Source organism: Cryptotermes secundus, unplaced genomic scaffold (genome assembly GCF_002891405.2).
Source record: "Cryptotermes secundus unplaced genomic scaffold, Csec_1.0 scaffold48, whole genome shotgun sequence".
Lineage (NCBI taxonomy): Eukaryota > Metazoa > Arthropoda > Insecta > Blattodea > Kalotermitidae > Cryptotermes > Cryptotermes secundus.
In genome coordinates this window covers 37,763-55,070 of record NW_019722965.1, presented here as the reverse complement: position 1 = coordinate 55,070, position 17,308 = coordinate 37,763, and the positions used below count along the sequence as shown (strand labels likewise).

General features: G+C 41.7%; 1 protein-coding gene across 1 annotated transcript; it reads right to left on the bottom strand.

The window, feature by feature from the left end:
- Positions 1 to 480: 480 nt before the first annotated feature.
- LOC111861545 lies at positions 481 to 15,476 on the bottom strand. The gene is made up of 3 exons (XM_023846204.2): positions 15,427 to 15,476; positions 13,551 to 13,737; positions 481 to 741 (listed from the first exon to the last, which is right to left on the bottom strand). Exons 1-3 carry the CDS (start codon positions 15,474 to 15,476, stop codon positions 655 to 657), a joined length of 324 nt encoding a protein of 107 aa, XP_023701972.1. The 3' UTR covers positions 481 to 654.
- Positions 15,477 to 17,308: the final 1,832 nt, after the last annotated feature.

Here is a 17,308-nt window from a genome sequence, read left to right as displayed (position 1 = left end):
CTGTTTAACAATCACTTCTTCGGAATTTTTAACGTAAATTGAAAATGACATCAATTTTTATTTCACATTCAGAAATGATTTACATAATTTGTAAGGCCTATTGCATATTATGTTGACATGAAACTATGGATAGTGAGGCAGAAGGTGGTAATTGCTATGCTCAATATTTCGCCACCACGTCTCTTAATGGTCCTGCCTCCAATTTTCATTATATTTCAAGTTATAATTAGTTAAAGAATGAGGGCTTTCTATTTTATTTTCTAGTTCCTAATCATGTTTCAAATTTTGCATTCTTTTTTTTTCTGTATTCTACAAAATGTGGATATAGAACAATTTGGAACTAAGCTGCTATTTAAAAAAAAGAAAATGGTGAGGAACACTCAGTTTCTCTGGCAATAAAGTATTTAATTGAGATCGGCGAATCTAAATATATTCTGATACACAGATATGAATAAATAAGTCAACTCCATGATAGCTTCCATAACATTTATTAAAATTCACGATTTCAGAAGACAAATACTGACATAAATTAGGTCCCTTAACAGTAAGGAATGTTAGATTGTACTTTCTTTACAAGTATTTATAGATTCATAATGACAAAAACAAAATGGATGTAGTCCTAGAGGAATTAAAAATGGCGGACGTTGTGTTTCGTCACTTCCTTTTGAAACAAGTGACAGCATTGAAGTAGCATCGCCAGTAGACTCTCCCTTTCTCCTGGCCACGACGTTGTAAGTCCATCTGCAAACGAGAAACTGCTGGATAATAGAGTCAGTCACTTAACAAAACCGAATAAATAAAATATAGAAATATAAATTTCGGTGTATAAAAATGTCGCGCTGTAACATATTTCCATGTTCTTAGATGATAGAATACTTCCTGCCCATGTCTTCGAAACTGAGGTTTTCATGAGTTTTTCAGCAACTATGAATTTTCCGGAATGTGACGCCATATTTTTGGTAGGAATTTACCAACGTTTCGTTAAACTGTTTGCTACATAATGCATGCTGTTCGTCACTTGATTGCTTTGATCCAGAATGTGGTGGTAGTATACTCCTCCAAAAGTCGATAAATTTGTACCAAAACAGACGGTGTCACATCCCAGAGGAAAATATTCATCATGTCTGCTTATGAACAGAACGGAGATTGAAGCTGCAGAGATCGCTCAGATTAAAACATTGAAACTCATAACATTATTTGGATGTGATGACATAGAGATTGTTAGCTGTGGACGTTTTCCATAGAGTTGTGTCGGCTGCGATCGAGGAAATGTCATATTACTTATTATTTAAGTTTCCACTTTCATATACATATTTTGTTACAAGGGAACAACACTAGCGCCATCACATCTTTGTGTGCTGACACGACACATTGAAACATGCAGCTTTACGTGTGTCTGTGTGTCTGTGTGGCTTCTTACGACAGTAGAAAATAAGGCAATCGTGCACTTGCATGAAAACATAACCGAGATTTTACAATAGTAGGCACTATGATACAAGCGGAAGATCACGAGTTTGATTCCCGATGAGGTTATTTGATTATCAAATTGACTTCAAACCTTCCAGTCGCACTGTGGCTCTGGAGTCGAACCAGCCTTTAACAGAAATGAGTACCGGGAATCTTCCTGGTGGGTAAAGGGTGACCGGCGCGTAACACTGGTAACCTCACCGCCATCTGTGAGCCGATTGTCTAGAAAATGTGGAAGCTTCAATGTCTCATAGCCCTATGGGCCTCCATAACTTTTCTTTTTTTAGGATGCTTTAATTGGATTTTACTGTCTTTTTACCTATAACACAGTTTGGTAGTCAGATAAGACTAGAACAAAAGTTTCGGAGGAAAGAACTTCTCCATCTTCAGGGTAGATTCAGTGAGAACTTTGGTAGTACTCGCTCTGAAGGCGAGGGATGCCCTGCCACCTGAACCCCATGCCATCTTCATTCTGCCGCACTGAACTTGCCAGCAAAGTTCCGGGCTTGATCAAGGAAAGCGACAACTCTCTCAGCCGACTCAGCTCGGACCGCTCAGCATCAGCTTGTGGGATGTACGTATTTAATTTGGATATTTCAGTCGATATAGCAACGTGCTACTGGCTGGGTGGCCGGGACTATTTCACATCGCCTAGGCAGGCAAGCTCTGAGGCCTACTTACCCAGCCTCCTGTCCAGTAGGTATCGGGAGCTCATTCCCCGGGGTTTAAAGGGCCGTGGCGTGAAACTGATCATTTATTTCCACCTAGTGCCGAGGTCAAGAATAGAGGAGCTATACCTCAATACCCCATAAGTCTTCATGGCATAGTGCTTAATCAGCTAAGCACACGGACAACTTGACCTCACATTTCACTTCATGTTTCATACCACGCCAAATTTATCTCATGCCGAGTTGGTATGTGTACAGAAATTTTAATAGGGGAATTTTGGCCTCAAATTTATAGACTTGTGAGGCTTATGACATCGCCTTGTTATTTGTTCTCTGTCTGTTTGTATATGCCCTTTAATTTTTGTTAGGAGTCTTTATAAGTTCACCTTTCTGTCCATGTATCCCCCTACAGTTGCTAGAATGTGGGACATTGTTATTATTATTATGAGATCACATTGTTGTCTGCCTGTGTGTTGGTTCGCTAATTCTTTCCTCCTTCTATGCGGTCCAAGCCGTATCAAAGGAAAGTAGGGAATTTGTTCTTCCCAGATCTTCTTGCAATATTATACGATCATCTGTCTACATCTGTGTTTTCGAAGTGGTATCTTCCATTATGATATTTTGCTATTAAAGTGTTGCATAAGATTACATTTGTGTTTCTCCATGCTCTCAGAATTCTCCCCAACCTATACTGATTAATTTGGTATTTCTAGTAAGATTTAATTAATATTAGGGACATTTCGTAACCCAGTTCCATGTCTACACTTCATATAACATTGCTTTAATTATGTGTAGGTAAATGCAGCTTTCTACTCAATGCGGAGAGAACTGTGTCTAACCATCACGAATTAGGAGATGTTTATTCCACTGCACTGGAAACCGAAGCTTCCCACCCACATCGACCACGAGCTGTGGAAAAGCTTTTAGAGCAAAGCGGTTTGGCCGTAAGTTAGTAACTGCGAGAATGTTACAGAGCAAGCAGCAGATTTGTCTCCCAAATGTAGTCGGAGAACAAAATGGAAGCCGCATTAAACATTTAATCGAAAAAGTTGTTTCTTTTGTGCAGAATCGTCATGTGCGCAAGGGAAATATCTTGTTTGCGTCCTGAAGCGATCCTTTTTTGGCNTTATGGATTCGAAACTTAAAACGAAGAGTAGAAAGCAGTCTTCTTGGATGTGCCACCGTGCAGATGTGGTGTTAACCGACGTTTCGCCTCCATCTTCAGGGTAGAAGGAAAAACAAGAAAATCCGCAAGCGAAGAGACAGTCTGCTTGCACCTGTTCTCACTCTCTCTTTGCTTGAGGATTTTCTTGTTTTTCCTTCTGCCTTGAAGATGGAGGCGATACGTTCCTCCGAAACGTCGGTTAACACCTATACCTATCTATACCGACCGAGCGACCGCCGCTTGTCGGCGAAGTTAGTGCCAACTTTTGCGGATACAGGGTATCACATGGTAAGCGCAACGGTTCCCCACGCCCGTTAATCTCGGTTTTCTAGACCGGGGGCATTTCCTTATTACATTCCAATATGTCGCGTGTCCTAGTGCCTAATTTAGCTAATGTAAACTTATATTGTAACAGAAAGTTAAACATAGTTCGTAATGTTTCGTCCTCGGATTATCGTAAGACCGGATCATAGTCAAGCCAATGTCCATTGCTTCTAATTTAAATATTGTGCCCAGAATAATTTAATCAGAACAAAGAGCCATTACTAGGTTACGGCACATTAAACAATTCGTCAGACTAAAAACGATTGCACATGCAACAGAGGAATTGTGTTTTCTGTGCGGTCAGTGCCGAGACTATATAATGAGGACCAGCTGTCATTACGAGACAGCAGCACTCGAGCTTACGACCTTTCAAGTAACTAAGATGCCGTTGTAGCATAAGATAATTAAGATAGGCATGATCTGCTTTCCAAAGACTGACTGTCAGAGGACATGTATATAAGGCACAAGGGAAAAATTTGAATAACATGCTATATGCTCATATGTACACTTGACAAAAACGAAGCCTTTTCGTAACAGACAAACCCATCCTTTCGCCAGAGATGTTGTTGCATAAGAACTATGACCGCAAGGGTTCAATTGCAAAAAAGGTATCTGGTCTTGATCCTCAAGGGGTTTTGCGCCAATGCTAACTGATTTGTGGTAAACTGCCAGTCGTAAAGTGACTCTGACTGTAACTAGAAGACAGTCTTTAGTCGGTAGATGCAAGAGTGGGAGGTTAGCATGAGATGGCCGCCAGCCTGCGAGGAAGCGAGCCCGAGAGCAGAGGAACGTCCACTGTTGAAAATGTTACCCATCAGCACGGTGAAGACTGAGTAATGAGATATAGTGCGTTCTGTATTGCATTGTAAAGTGTAATCACGAGTTAAGAGTCAAATATAAGACAGTCAATCCAAAACCAGTCTATAGTCACTCTATCACGTGACAATGTGTTACGTATTATCCTTATCACCATGAAGAATTTTATTCAAATAACGTATCACATAATTACAGATCTGTTGACGTTACATTTGCTGGAAGTAACATCAAAATTTTCCCGATCGCCATGTCCATAATTGTTGATTGATAAAGCAGTAGTTCACAAATAATACGTAAATATTGTCACGTGTGGGGTGTGTCACGCGACAAATAACTTTACGTGGGTCTCGGATTTAGCGGATCTTTATTGGACACTCACACTTACACACCTTACAATTATTATCACTCGCAGTGTCAGTTGGAGTCACGCGCAATTGCACAAGGACACGTACCGCACGGAATCACGACAAATACGGACATAAAAAACTGGACACTGTGGAAGGGTCGACCCCCTCCAAAACGAAGAAAGGGAAACGGCCCGTATGGGAGGAACCGGTAACGTAGAAGCACCGGCCTCCCTAGCAAGAATGAAAGTAAGGAATGAATGTGAGGCAATGGGACCAACAAGTCCTGGACCTTGGAAGTGCTCGGGGAGAGCACTCTGGAAGAAGGGGGCGGATGGAAGGAAGGCAAAACACTGAAGGAAAGGCGGAGGTAACACGTGGAAGATGAACACCTTAGGAATCTAAACCAAGGAAGTACCGTTAGGCTGTTCGTTGACGAACAGCCTTTAGAAGGGAGAAATGTGACTAGTTATGTTACGTCCATCACCGCGACAACCGCTACAATCGGAACGGACACTTCCATGACAACGAATACGTGGAAATTGTGGAACCGCAGCGACAAATCGTAGCACGAATTGTCGTTGAGTAACAACGGATGAGACGAAACACGTTACCAATGTATAAGGAGCACTCCCGAAGCAACGGATTGCCGACCACGTGAGGTCGAACCTTGGCGAGGGATCTCCTCTATTGAGTCCGCGTGAGCCTTATATAAAGGGCCTGGCCTCCAACGTAAGTTGACTATTAGAGAACTGAGGATCGAGTATTGAGACAGAAGCCAAGTGATACTACAACTGATAACTGTAAAGAGTGTAAGAATGAGTATCCAATAAAGATTCGCTAAATCCGAGACCCACGTGAAGTTATTTGTCGCGTGACATACCCAACACGTGGCATATGTTCATGCCCTATCTACTTACCAAATTTAATATGCCTGGCTCAAATGGTTCATAGTCATCTCTCATATCAAGAATTATTTAAAGAATTAATGCGTCTTTCATTTTGTTGTTTTATATTTTGGAAGATAATATACGATATAAGATAACGTGATAACCCCAGGACCCTTGAATAATTAACGGTAATGTCGCACCCAAGTCACATTTTCATTGGTCAGCAATTTTGATAGTACTGGTCGTAAGAAAGTAAGAAGTCTGAGGTTAAAATGGCCTCTAATGGCATAACACTCATGCCTAATTTGTAAAAGTCGGTCAATTTGTTTAAAAGCTGAAATGGTGAATACAGACGGGTGCACACGCAGTCAACATGTCGGTCTCATAAGCACATATTAGTTCCATATGAAAGGAAAGTAGGCTAAAACCCGGTAAGAAAATAGTATCTGTGTCAGTTGGGTTTTGAACTCTGTTAACTAGATTGTTCTGACACACAACTCTTTCTAGGATTCTGAGATTGTAGTACAAGGTTGTAAAATTTATTACAGGAGACAGAAATTCCGCCGAAGAAAAACAAGATATAACAGTGTGATATCTGATAGTACCAAGTAAGTCAATACCACAGAACACATACAAGTGTTTGATTCATGACGAACACATGCTCCACAAGAAACAGGGGCCCACTGACGTAGAGAAGAAACCAAGCAATTGGAAACTGGAGACTCTGTCTCAAACACGTGGATTTATCTGAAGAACTGAGACCTCACAATATGGAGAAACTCAGACGGTAGTGGTCATACTAGGTCATAACATACGAGACATTGCCAAATAAGTAGGTGACCTACTTAATGTCTATCTCTCTTCCTATCTTTGGTTCTACAGTCCTTTGCTGGACCTTGGCATTTTTTCAGTTTCTTGATCTCTTTACACAGTCGGTAGGACTTCTTGGACGGGGGATCAGCCCTGTCGCAAGGCCCCTACCTGCACACAGGACAGCACAAAGACAGAATAAACGCACACATATCCATACTTCACGTGGGGTTCGAACCCACGATCCCAGTGTTTGAGTGGGCGAAGACAGTTCATGGCTTAGACCCCGCGGCCACTGTGTTCGTCCAAAATTTGACGGATACATTGTATCGAAGACAGGAATTCGGAAACAGTAGACCCCTGTACCTTCGGTGGATAGAAAAATTTATACAGGGTTTGTCCGAAAAGTAATGTCAGTGAGTCGATTAAATCTTTTATTGATTAGATCGGTACAACACATTAAAAGGCTTCAAAATAGGCTCCTTCTGCGTCGATACATCGCTTCCAGCGAGATTTCCAGGCATCGAAGGCGTCATGGTAGGCCTCCGGAATGTCCTTTAGAGCCTTGGTGCAAGCCTCTTTGACTTCGTCAACTGTCCCAAAATGATGTCCTTTCATAGGAGTTTTCAAGCGCGGAAACAAAAAGAAGTCTTGGGGAGCCACGTCAGGACTGTAGGGCGGCTGGGGAACCGTTGGCACCTTTGAATTGGTCAGGAAGCGGGTCACGAGGAAGGCGGTGTGGGCTGGCGCATTGTCATGGTGAAGTTTCCAATCGTCCGCGATGTCGGGCCAGATGCGATAAACCCTTCGTTTGAGTCTCTTTAGCACTTCCACGTAGAATTTGGCCTTGATGGTTGTACCATGTGGTACAAACTCATCGTGGACGAGCCCCATGATGTCAAAGAACACAATGAGCATGACCTTAACATTTGACTTGCTCATTCAGGCCTTCTTGGGGCGAGGGGATGCCGAGGTGTGCCACTCGGCACTTTGCCTTTTTGTTTCGGGGTCGTACTCAAACACCCAAGTCTCGTCACCTGTGATGACATTGTCTAAAAAATGAGGGTCACTTTCACACAAGTCCAAAAGTTCTTGGCACGTTTCACCTCTGCGCGATTTTTGGTCGCCCGTTAACACTTTGGGCACCAGCTTTGCGCACAATTTTCGCATCTGCAAATTATTCTTCACAATCTCGTGAACGGTACTTTTTGGAATGTTTAATGTCTGTGTCATTAAACAAACACTCAAACGACGGTCTGAGTTCAAAAGTTCTCTCACACGCGTCACATTTTCGTCGGTGGTGCTTGTTGATGGCCGTCCAGCGCGGGCTTCATCGCCGACCGCTTCACGGCCTTCTAAAAAGGCCTTGTGCCACCGGTAGACCTGACTTTCTGACAAACAATCATCACCGAAGGCCTTCTTTATCATGGGAAAAGTTTCCACTGCAGACTTGCCAAGTTTCACACGAAACTTGATGGCAATCCTTTGTTCCAAGGAGCGCTGCATTGCGGCTTGCACGGGAGACAAAAACGAGTTTCACGGAAAAACCTTTCGTCCTCCTAGACAACAAACTCTACGTGCTGGAAACAACCTTGTAGTGACAGGATTATGTTAAATATTGCAAGCATATTAAAAAAAAAACTCTAGATCTCGATCTAAAATTTCCGTTATTGTTCAGTTTGAGTAATTGCATTTTAGTGAAATTCACCATTGTCCGGTTGCACAAAAGTCTCTTAAACAGGTCACGAGCTGTTACATGGTGGAAGATGGAGGAACAGACAGACCGACATGGCGAAGCAAATAGTCGTATTCCTGAACTTCGCGTTCAGAATGCAGCAAAAATGAATGCAGACTTGAGGCAGGCGTCAGTATTTCAAATAATGCACGGGACAGATGGCAATGTCTTGATCTAGATGTAGATGGAGAGGAACATTAAAACTGATATTAATAAACTGCAATATGGATGTGTGGACTGATTACATGTCGCTCAGGATAGGGAATGGTGGAAGCCTCTGCTGAGCACAGTAATGAGATTTCTGGTTCTACAAATACGGGGATTCCCTTGAACACCAGAGTGATTCTACTCCATGACATTAGTTGTCATCATCATCATCATCATCATCACTGGAACGCGTAAGTCCGTAGAGGCACCCTTGTCATATCATACCATCTCAACTGCAAATAAAATAAAATATAAAAATGCAAGAATGAGAATGTAATAAAACATTAGAAAACAGGTGTGAAAATAAAATAAATTATAACAATATTATTACGAGAATAAAATAAATTATAATGGTATGAGTATTAGAGTAAAATAGCATACAAAAGTACGAGCATGAGAATGAAATTGAACGTAACAGTACGAGGATAAAACGAAATATAACAATTTAAAATAAATGATAACAGTACAAACATTGGAAATAAAATATACAAGAGCAGAAGAATGGTGAATAAGATGTAGTTGTGTTGTTTTTGTTTGAGTGTAGACAACAAACTTACCAGATATACTCATTACTGCAATGAAAGTGAATATTAATATCTTCTGGAATATAAGTCGCTGTAGTCTTGGAAATTTACCAACGTTTCGGAAGAAGAGGTTGCATCCATCTTCCAGGTACTCTGAAGCAAGTTCCTCCTAAACGTTGGTAACTCTCCACCAGACTGAAGGGCGTTACATTCTCATACAATATTCTTCATGCTAACACATTAACTTTAGCTAATTCCCTTATTTTTAAAAAAATAATTAGGCATATGATATCACTTTGCTGTCTATGCGTCATTATCACCCCTAACAACTTTTCATTACCGGAATCAATAATTATGTAATTGGGTACGTATGTTATGGAACCAGAGCCCATTTCAACGGCGTAATTCATAAATCGCTCCCATCAATACTACCAACATTACAACCTCTGAAATTTCTTAAGCTAAACTTTAATATCCTTTGGACTCCATACCTATGAATTTTTCTCAGCAGCGTACTTCATTAATACCTTAGATTAGTAATACCAACATTACAACCTCTCAAATTGTTGAGGTATTGCCCTTAATATTACTCGATTTCCTGAACCGAATGTCATGAGTTTTGGTAAGTACACCATGGAATCTGAGACAATCTCAATGGCGCATATCATAAATCCCTCTCATCAGTAATATCAATACTATAGCCTTTTTGCGGAAATATTACTATACTCGAACTGAGCGCCATGCGACTTAGTGTGTATATGATGCCACCTGAGGCCATCTCAACAATGTGCTCGAAAAGTCCCTCTCACCAGTAATACGAACACCACAACCTCTCAAACTGTTGAGGTTACACGGTTAATATTACTTGAATTCCTGAACCGATGGGCATGAAACTTGGTCTGTATGCGTCATGCCGTCTGACGTCATCTCAAAGGCATACATCATAAATTCCTCCCATCAGTAATACCAACACTGCAGCCCTTCAGACTATTGAGGTAATGGCCTTAATATTACCTGAATGCCCGAAACATTCATGACACTTTGTACACCTCTCATGTCATCTCAGACAACCTAAACGGCGTGAAACATAAAATACCCCATCAGTAACACCAACACTGTAGCCCTCCAAATATTATTGTTTTATTGACTTCATTAGACATATACTAAAATTGTCTTGCTACTTGTCTTATACGGTGAAAGGATAAGTAGAACATTAGTTTTTCTCAGAACGTTTTCTTTATTACGATTATTAAACAGTATTTCAGATGTTTCATTCTTGTGTCATAAGAAGCGTTTAATTTATTGATAACTTGCTTCATTAATATACAGCACTGATGAGAGACAGGTGTCAGATTTTTATCTTGTACGGTTTTATCGGAAAATTTAATTAAACTCTCGTGGTCTGTGGAATGCCAAATTGAGGAACAAGATTTATGCTTTTTATGATTCTCTATTTTATGCAGATTGCCTTGTTCCAGAATCTCTGGTGCGCCAGTAAGGGAAACCGCCATAGCTGCACACTATTCGTTCAAATAAAGAGGTGGCTCTATAACGCGCTGCTGTATGTCTTCACCTGCTGCACACTAAGTCATGAAGGGCGCCGCTTTCTGGGATGTGAAACCTTGTGACAGATACCCATGTAACAAAATTCTCGGCGTCACGTAATGTCAGGATGTAATCGTGAACATTTGAAACAAAAGTTATAATCTTATCTTCTCCCTAAACTTCATCATGTTCTTCATCTTCCTCCTACAATGGACTATTATTTTCCTTTACATCTTATACCTCCTACTCTTTCTTGTTCTCTTAATATCCGTCTCCTTGTTGTTTTCACCTCTTCCTTTTTATGTTATTTCATGTCCTTTCTCTACAGAAATCAGGATAGCTCAGTCAACACAGCGACGGATTTGGAGGCTCTGGTTCGATTCCAAGCAGTGAAAGCTTTTTCACTTCTGCGCACCGTTCAGACCGACTCTGGGGCCCACCCAACTTCCCACAAAAATTATAACGGAACTTCTTTCCTCGGGGTCAATCAGCAGGGGCGTGAAACTGATCACTCGCATCCATCTAGTGCCGAAGTCATGAAAAATGGAGCTATACCTCCAGTCACTCATATGCCTCCGTGGCATAGTGCTTAACTACTTAAGTACAGGGACAACTTTGCTTTTTACATCTATTTCCTCGCTTCAAATCTGCTACCATCACCGTAACACGCACCGCTACTACTCCTGCTGCTGCTACTAGTAAATGACGTTTCCTCTTTTTCTCTCTTCACTCCTCCCTTCAATTTATCGTTCTTGATTTTCTGTTCTTCCATCATCATCATCATCATCATCGTTGTCGTTTCCTCTGCTTACCGATACATGGCCCTTACGATCTGAGACCAGGACCTAAGGGCGAGTGTACACCATAGAAACTGGCAATTGCAATGCAACCATAACTTGGAGATGATGTCATGTTTCCCGATTAGCATGCGCATTCTGAGAAAAAATTACGTTTGATTAGTTGCTCACGCCATGTCAACTGTTTAATACGTCACCGTAATTTTTTATTTTATGCACTTCAATTCTGCAGTGTTAGATAATATTATTGATCCTGTCGAATTATGTGTGTTCAAAAAGTATGGAACCTTCTTCTTTCTCGCGTAAACCAATGAAGCGCGGGAGGCTCCCTTCAGTGAAGATGTGGAAGGGACATTCCTGCGCAGTCGTGAATTTTTTCCCTCCCGCAGAAAGCGTCAGTCGCTGGCAGTCGGCCTATGAGTGAGGACGTATAGTGAGCGCTCGTCGGATTCCAGTAAGGTGTAAAATGAAGGAACAACATGAGCAGCAATATTGCATCAAATTTTGCCAAAAGCTTGGCGATACCCAAGTGGAAAACATTCGCGAGATTCAACAGACTTTCGGGGACGATACCATGAGCAACTCACGGATAAAGGAGTGGTACAGCCGCTGNTGGAGGATCGTCGTATCACAGTCCGAGAACTTGCGAACGAGATGGGGGTAAGCATTGGATCGGTACATTCAATTTTTACCGAGAATTTGGGCATGAGGAGATTGTCCGCGAAATTCGTACCGAAACTGCGCATCTGATTCAGACTTTCGTCGCCAAACACAACATCTCTGTGGTTCGTCAGGCTCCCTACTCCCCCGACATGGCTCCGTGTGACTTTTGGCTATTTCCCAAGCTGAAAATGCCGCTGAAAGGAACCCGATTTGAGTCAAGAGAAGACATCATGCGGAATGCGACAGCCCGGCTGATCACCATTCCAAAAGACGCGTTCCAGAAGTGTTTCCAACAATGGCGGAAGCGCTGGGAGAAGTGTGTGCATTACCAAGGAGACTACTTTGAAGGGGATTAGGGGTTTGTACCTCCAAATCAATAAATGTATTTCTGCCTACCAAAGGTTCGATACTTTTTGAACACACTACATATACCAGAATCCTTCACCTCGCATGAAATTCTTTTCCAAGCCAAATCAATTCTGTCCCGCCTGCCACAGTCTGTATGGCACTAGTCACGTGCACTTTACTCCTGCTCAGCTAACTGCACAGACACAAAACTCTCAGCTTCATCAACCCTACGTGCCAGCGCAGAAGAGAAATCACAGAAGGATATTAAAACAGATTACGCTAAAAAAACTAGTTTCAAACGCGACTATGAAAAGACTGGTTAATAAATTTTCCTGGGAGTTGAGTTGCAGTGCAGTCGCGTTGCCTTTTCTCCAGTTTGCGTTGGTCAGTTCAGTTTCACGTGTTCTTCAATCTGGTAACCCTTCTTTAAAGTTTCAGTTGTGTTGCGGTTGCCCTAACACTCCCATAATATCGTCGTTACAACTTAAATCAAATTATTAATAAACTGTAATTCCTTTTGGGCTGACAATGATAACTTAATTGTTGGACATAACGTTGTTGTCCATGCATGGTTTATAGAAATCATGTGTCACTGGGCATCTCGGTCGAAACGCGAAGGTGAAACGTGAAGTTACAGAACGAAAATGTCATCGAAGTACTTCACTTTAGTGACATGGAAAATTTGGAAATACAGCCACATGACGACGGAAACAGATCCAGGTTACGAAAGGTTTTGCCATTTAAAACAGCGGACAATGGTCACCAGAAGTTCCGAGTATTCTCGTCGATCCTCAGAACCATTTAGAATCTACTTGCTTATACAGGAGTTGGCACCTATCCCTCAGGTGTCATGCTCTAGCAGTGGTACCGTAACTTCGTGTAATCAAGTGTGGCTAACAACAGACCGTGTCGGACTCAATGTTCGTGTAATATCTGTCTTTATATATTCATTGTACCGAAAAGTGTGGTCTAGCACTGATGCTCTGGGCTCGATTCGAATCTCGCCGAGATACCGGCTATTCGGCTGAGGTTTTCCGTGGTTCTCCTTAGTCTCTCCGAGATAATACCTAGACTACACAACGAACGCTTTCTTCATAGTCCTTCCAAATTCATCATCCTACCGTTTGACACTAATATCGATGCTGAAAAACGTCGTTAAATAACCAACAGACAAAGGCTATTCATCTTAGAATTTACTTCGTTTCTGATGTCTCGCATGTGTGTGAGAGTAACACATAAGTACACACCTTGTTTTCCACAGGGCCAGGAGCAAAGTTGCGGCCACCTTTCTCGTCTTCCACAGCCTTCTGAAGCGCCACCATGATCCTGTCCAGCAGGAGGGCCGTTCTTTTCGGAACTACCACCTGCACACATGCAACATATTTATGGTAAGTAGTGACATGCAGACCCACGGAAAGAACGTTCCCAGTTATACTCGGTTGTCACAGCGATATATCGACCGGACAGCTGTCCGACCTACCTACTGAACTGCATGGCATCATACTGTGGAGTATTTGCTCAAAACAAGAATGGTGGAGGCAGAGAAACAGCAGTTGCTATGTAATGGCTCGTAAACAAGGAGCCGAGAAACGCGTCACATACGCTGTGAAGTCACGAAGCAAAGAAGAGGTCTTGCAAGCGGCGTTCTCTGTGAATCCGTGCCACGCTCGTTACTACGCAGAGGTGCGGTAAACACATTTCTGCAACAGTGAATGAACACGCAATAATAGAGGAAGCGGAATTTTCTGTGGGCCCACCTCGAGACTATATAACGAGGATATCATGCAGCTGAGAATTCGGTCGAAGTTGGCAGTTGCCGCAGAAAATTGAGAGAGTCGGAAGTCGAAAATAATTAAGAACAATGACAATAAAGTAATTCATTTGTGTAAAGAAGAATTCATATGTGAGTCTGGTGTAATTATTGTGTTGAATTTCGTTGCCAGGATACGACTAGTGAAGACTGAGAACCCTAGTGTGTTTGTAACGGTGAACTGTAAAGTGTGTAAATCAGCGATAGCACTGTATTACTTGTAGTCTCGAGTTTAATATATAAGGTTTTAATAAATTCAATCATCCAATCCAAAAGCTGTCTATAAGTCACGCTCGTACTCCAAAAATGTGACAATATTCTAGATGACCGTATGTTAACACGATTCGTCTTCTAGCCTCTAATTTATGATATTGCGAACTAGGAAGGAGAATGACACGTCAAGAGACTTAAGAAACGTGTAACGGTGGAATATAATGAACAAAATACTGTGTCGTGATGGAGTGACTGTAGATTTGGTTTGAATTGGTAATCGGATTTATTGGACCCTTAAAATGTTCGTGACTACACTTCACAAATCATTATCACAGAAAAACTAGTGTTTTTAATCGCCGGTCTTCACCACTTCTTCTAACAGCGGACGATCCTCTGTCCCGGGCTAACGTCCTCGTAGGGTGGCGACCATCTCACGCCAACCTCCTATTCTTCTAACTGCCGTAGCAAGCCTCTCTCTGAACTGATTCGTAACGGTAGCAGGTCTTCGTTATGTAGCCTCGGCATGGACCGCACAGAAGACACCGTTTTCAAGAGTTCTTCTATTTTTGCTTGCTTTCATGTCTGGTACTGCCATCACGCGACAGCTACTGAGATATTGCCTAATAACGGGCATGTTTGCAGAGCCATTCCCTAGCAACTGCTGTCTCTGCTGGCTTACACAATTTAACATAAGAGTGTCTGTTGGGAGAATAGCCATAAATTCGATCTTAAAAGATAGGATGTGAGGGTGTGAACTGAGTTTATGACTCAGATTTAGATCCAGTGTCCGACTCTGGTGAAGATACACGAAGGAGATTTTCTTATACATCTGAGTAAATCCTAACCTATCAAGGATTCTGATCAATGAAGTTAACAGGCCTACTGTGTAGTAAGGAATTCTCATATTGTGCTTATTTGGGCTGTAACGCATCATTTCTCAAAAATGTCTGTAGAATTCTACCAGGCTACACGGCGTCATGTCCCGAAAGAACGATAATCCTCATATTTACTGTGGGAACCAAAAGCATTTCACATCATGTAACAGTGTGTGCTAATAATTAACTATAGTTGTATGAAGTCCCGAGAAGGTGAACAATTACCTCTTTTCCACGTCGTCCAGACTACTTCTGGGGCCCACTCGGCCTCCCATTCAATTGGTACCGGTGGTTTGTCCGGCGGTAAAGCGGTAGGAGCGTGAAGCTAACCACTCAACTCCAACAAGCGTCGAGATAAAGAAAACATGGTTCCATATATCCACTCCCCATACGTCTTCATGGCGTAGTGCTTAATTAGTTAAGCACATGGCCAACTTTACCTTTTTACATACGTATGGCAAGACCAAACAAAACAGTAGGTGTACTCAGCGTGTTCGAGAAACAGGCGTATTCATGTGGGATCGTGTACTTACTCTGGTGTAGAGGTGACACCGACGCTGTTTCAAAGCCGTGAAGGTGTACAGTTTCTGGAGCGTAAGGCCTGAATTTTATATATTTTAACCTTGGCGTCAGGTGCATCTCATGATCAGTTTCACGTTCTGCCCATATTTATACTCAAAAATAAATTCATAGGAAGGTGGTGAAAATAAGTTGGGGAAAGGAAACGAACACGAATCCTCTTAGCTATTTCTAATGGGCCCAAATGTGTAGGTGTCTTCTCTCCCCTTCACCTGAGAACGGAAACAAGTTCAGTTTTCGAAACGTCGTGTTTTATATTCTCTAGAATACCGGACAATGGAAAAGTCCAAACAGCCAATAAGCGTCTGTGTTATACACCGTCATGAAAACCCACCAATAGATTTCCCGTTCCTTGGCGGTGGCACAGTGTATAAGTAGACTGCATTCCCTGCGTTTCAGAGTTCATTGCTGCCTCCATCTTCAGGGCGAAGTGATCACTGAAATTGTCTCTAATGAAACGGAGCAGTTCCCTCAACCATATACACCCCAGATTCCGTGGAATTCATTCACCTTGAAGCTTCAGGTATTAATTATTTCCGAAATGTTGGCAATATAGCCGACATTTACAAGTACCATCCCCCAGAAACAGGATCAGCAGTAACATAGAAGCGCCATGAAGACTTAGGTTCTTTTTACTATAAGCATAAGCTTATTGTTTTTGTACATTGTTGGTATAATTATAAATCTTACCTCCACACTACCTCGCTTCTGTTGTCCGAATTAAGATTCGTCTCTCCAACTTTCTGCCAGTGTTTCAGTTCATCTCGCGGCATATAATGAACACCACTTCTCTTCCCTTCTCTAATATAATTCTATCAACAGTTCTGCACATTTTATTGTAAGTATAGTTTTGCCCCATTTTGAGTATCAAAATGTCGGATATCAGCTGCCTGACTGTAGGCATACTGCTGTTATGAATTTCATATAACTTTTCATCCAATATTCTTCTTGCAAGGTTACGTCCATAATTGGGAATCATCAGTGTGGGCTGAGACATATCAGAGCATCTACTGATCAGATCTCTTGCTTTCGCCAGGTATTGGAAAGCACATCAGCTATCCAGAGACCTGAAGAAAGTCTATGATTCATTTAGGACAGAAGTATTGTATTATATTCTCATAGAGTTTGGGGTACACACGTCACTTGCTAAGCTTATTAAAATGTGCCTACTATGACATTTATAGTAAAGATAATATTAGAAAAATTGTCTGATACGTTTCCTGTTCGCAGTGATCTAAAACAAGGAGATGCTTTATCGTCATTGCTTTTAAAATTTGCTTTATAATAAATCATCAGGAATGTCCAAGAAAATCAGGTGGGATTGAAAAAAACGTGACACATCAGCTGCTGGTCTATGCTGATGATACGAAATCAACTGCGAGATAATATAGGTACCACAAAGAAAACATAGNGAAAATCAGGTGGGATTGAAAAAAACGTGACACATCAGCTGCTGGTACCACAAAGAAAACATACGAGCTCTATTTGACGTTAGTAAGAAGGTTCTTCTAGTAGTGAACGCATAGAA

Excerpts from the sequence above, each read along its gene's own strand:
- LOC111861545 (XM_023846204.2), bottom strand. The coding sequence starts at position 15,476 with ATGGGAGGCCGAGTGGGCCCCAGAAGTAGTCTGGACGACGTGGAAAAG. Across the intron at positions 13,738-15,426 it reads CTGGACGACGTGGAAAAGAG|TATAACTGGGAACGTTCTTT; the intron begins GTAATTGTTCAC and ends GTGACAACCGAG. Across the intron at positions 742-13,550 it reads CTGGCCCTGTGGAAAACAAG|ATGGACTTACAACGTCGTGG; the intron begins GTGTGTACTTAT and ends TCTCGTTTGCAG.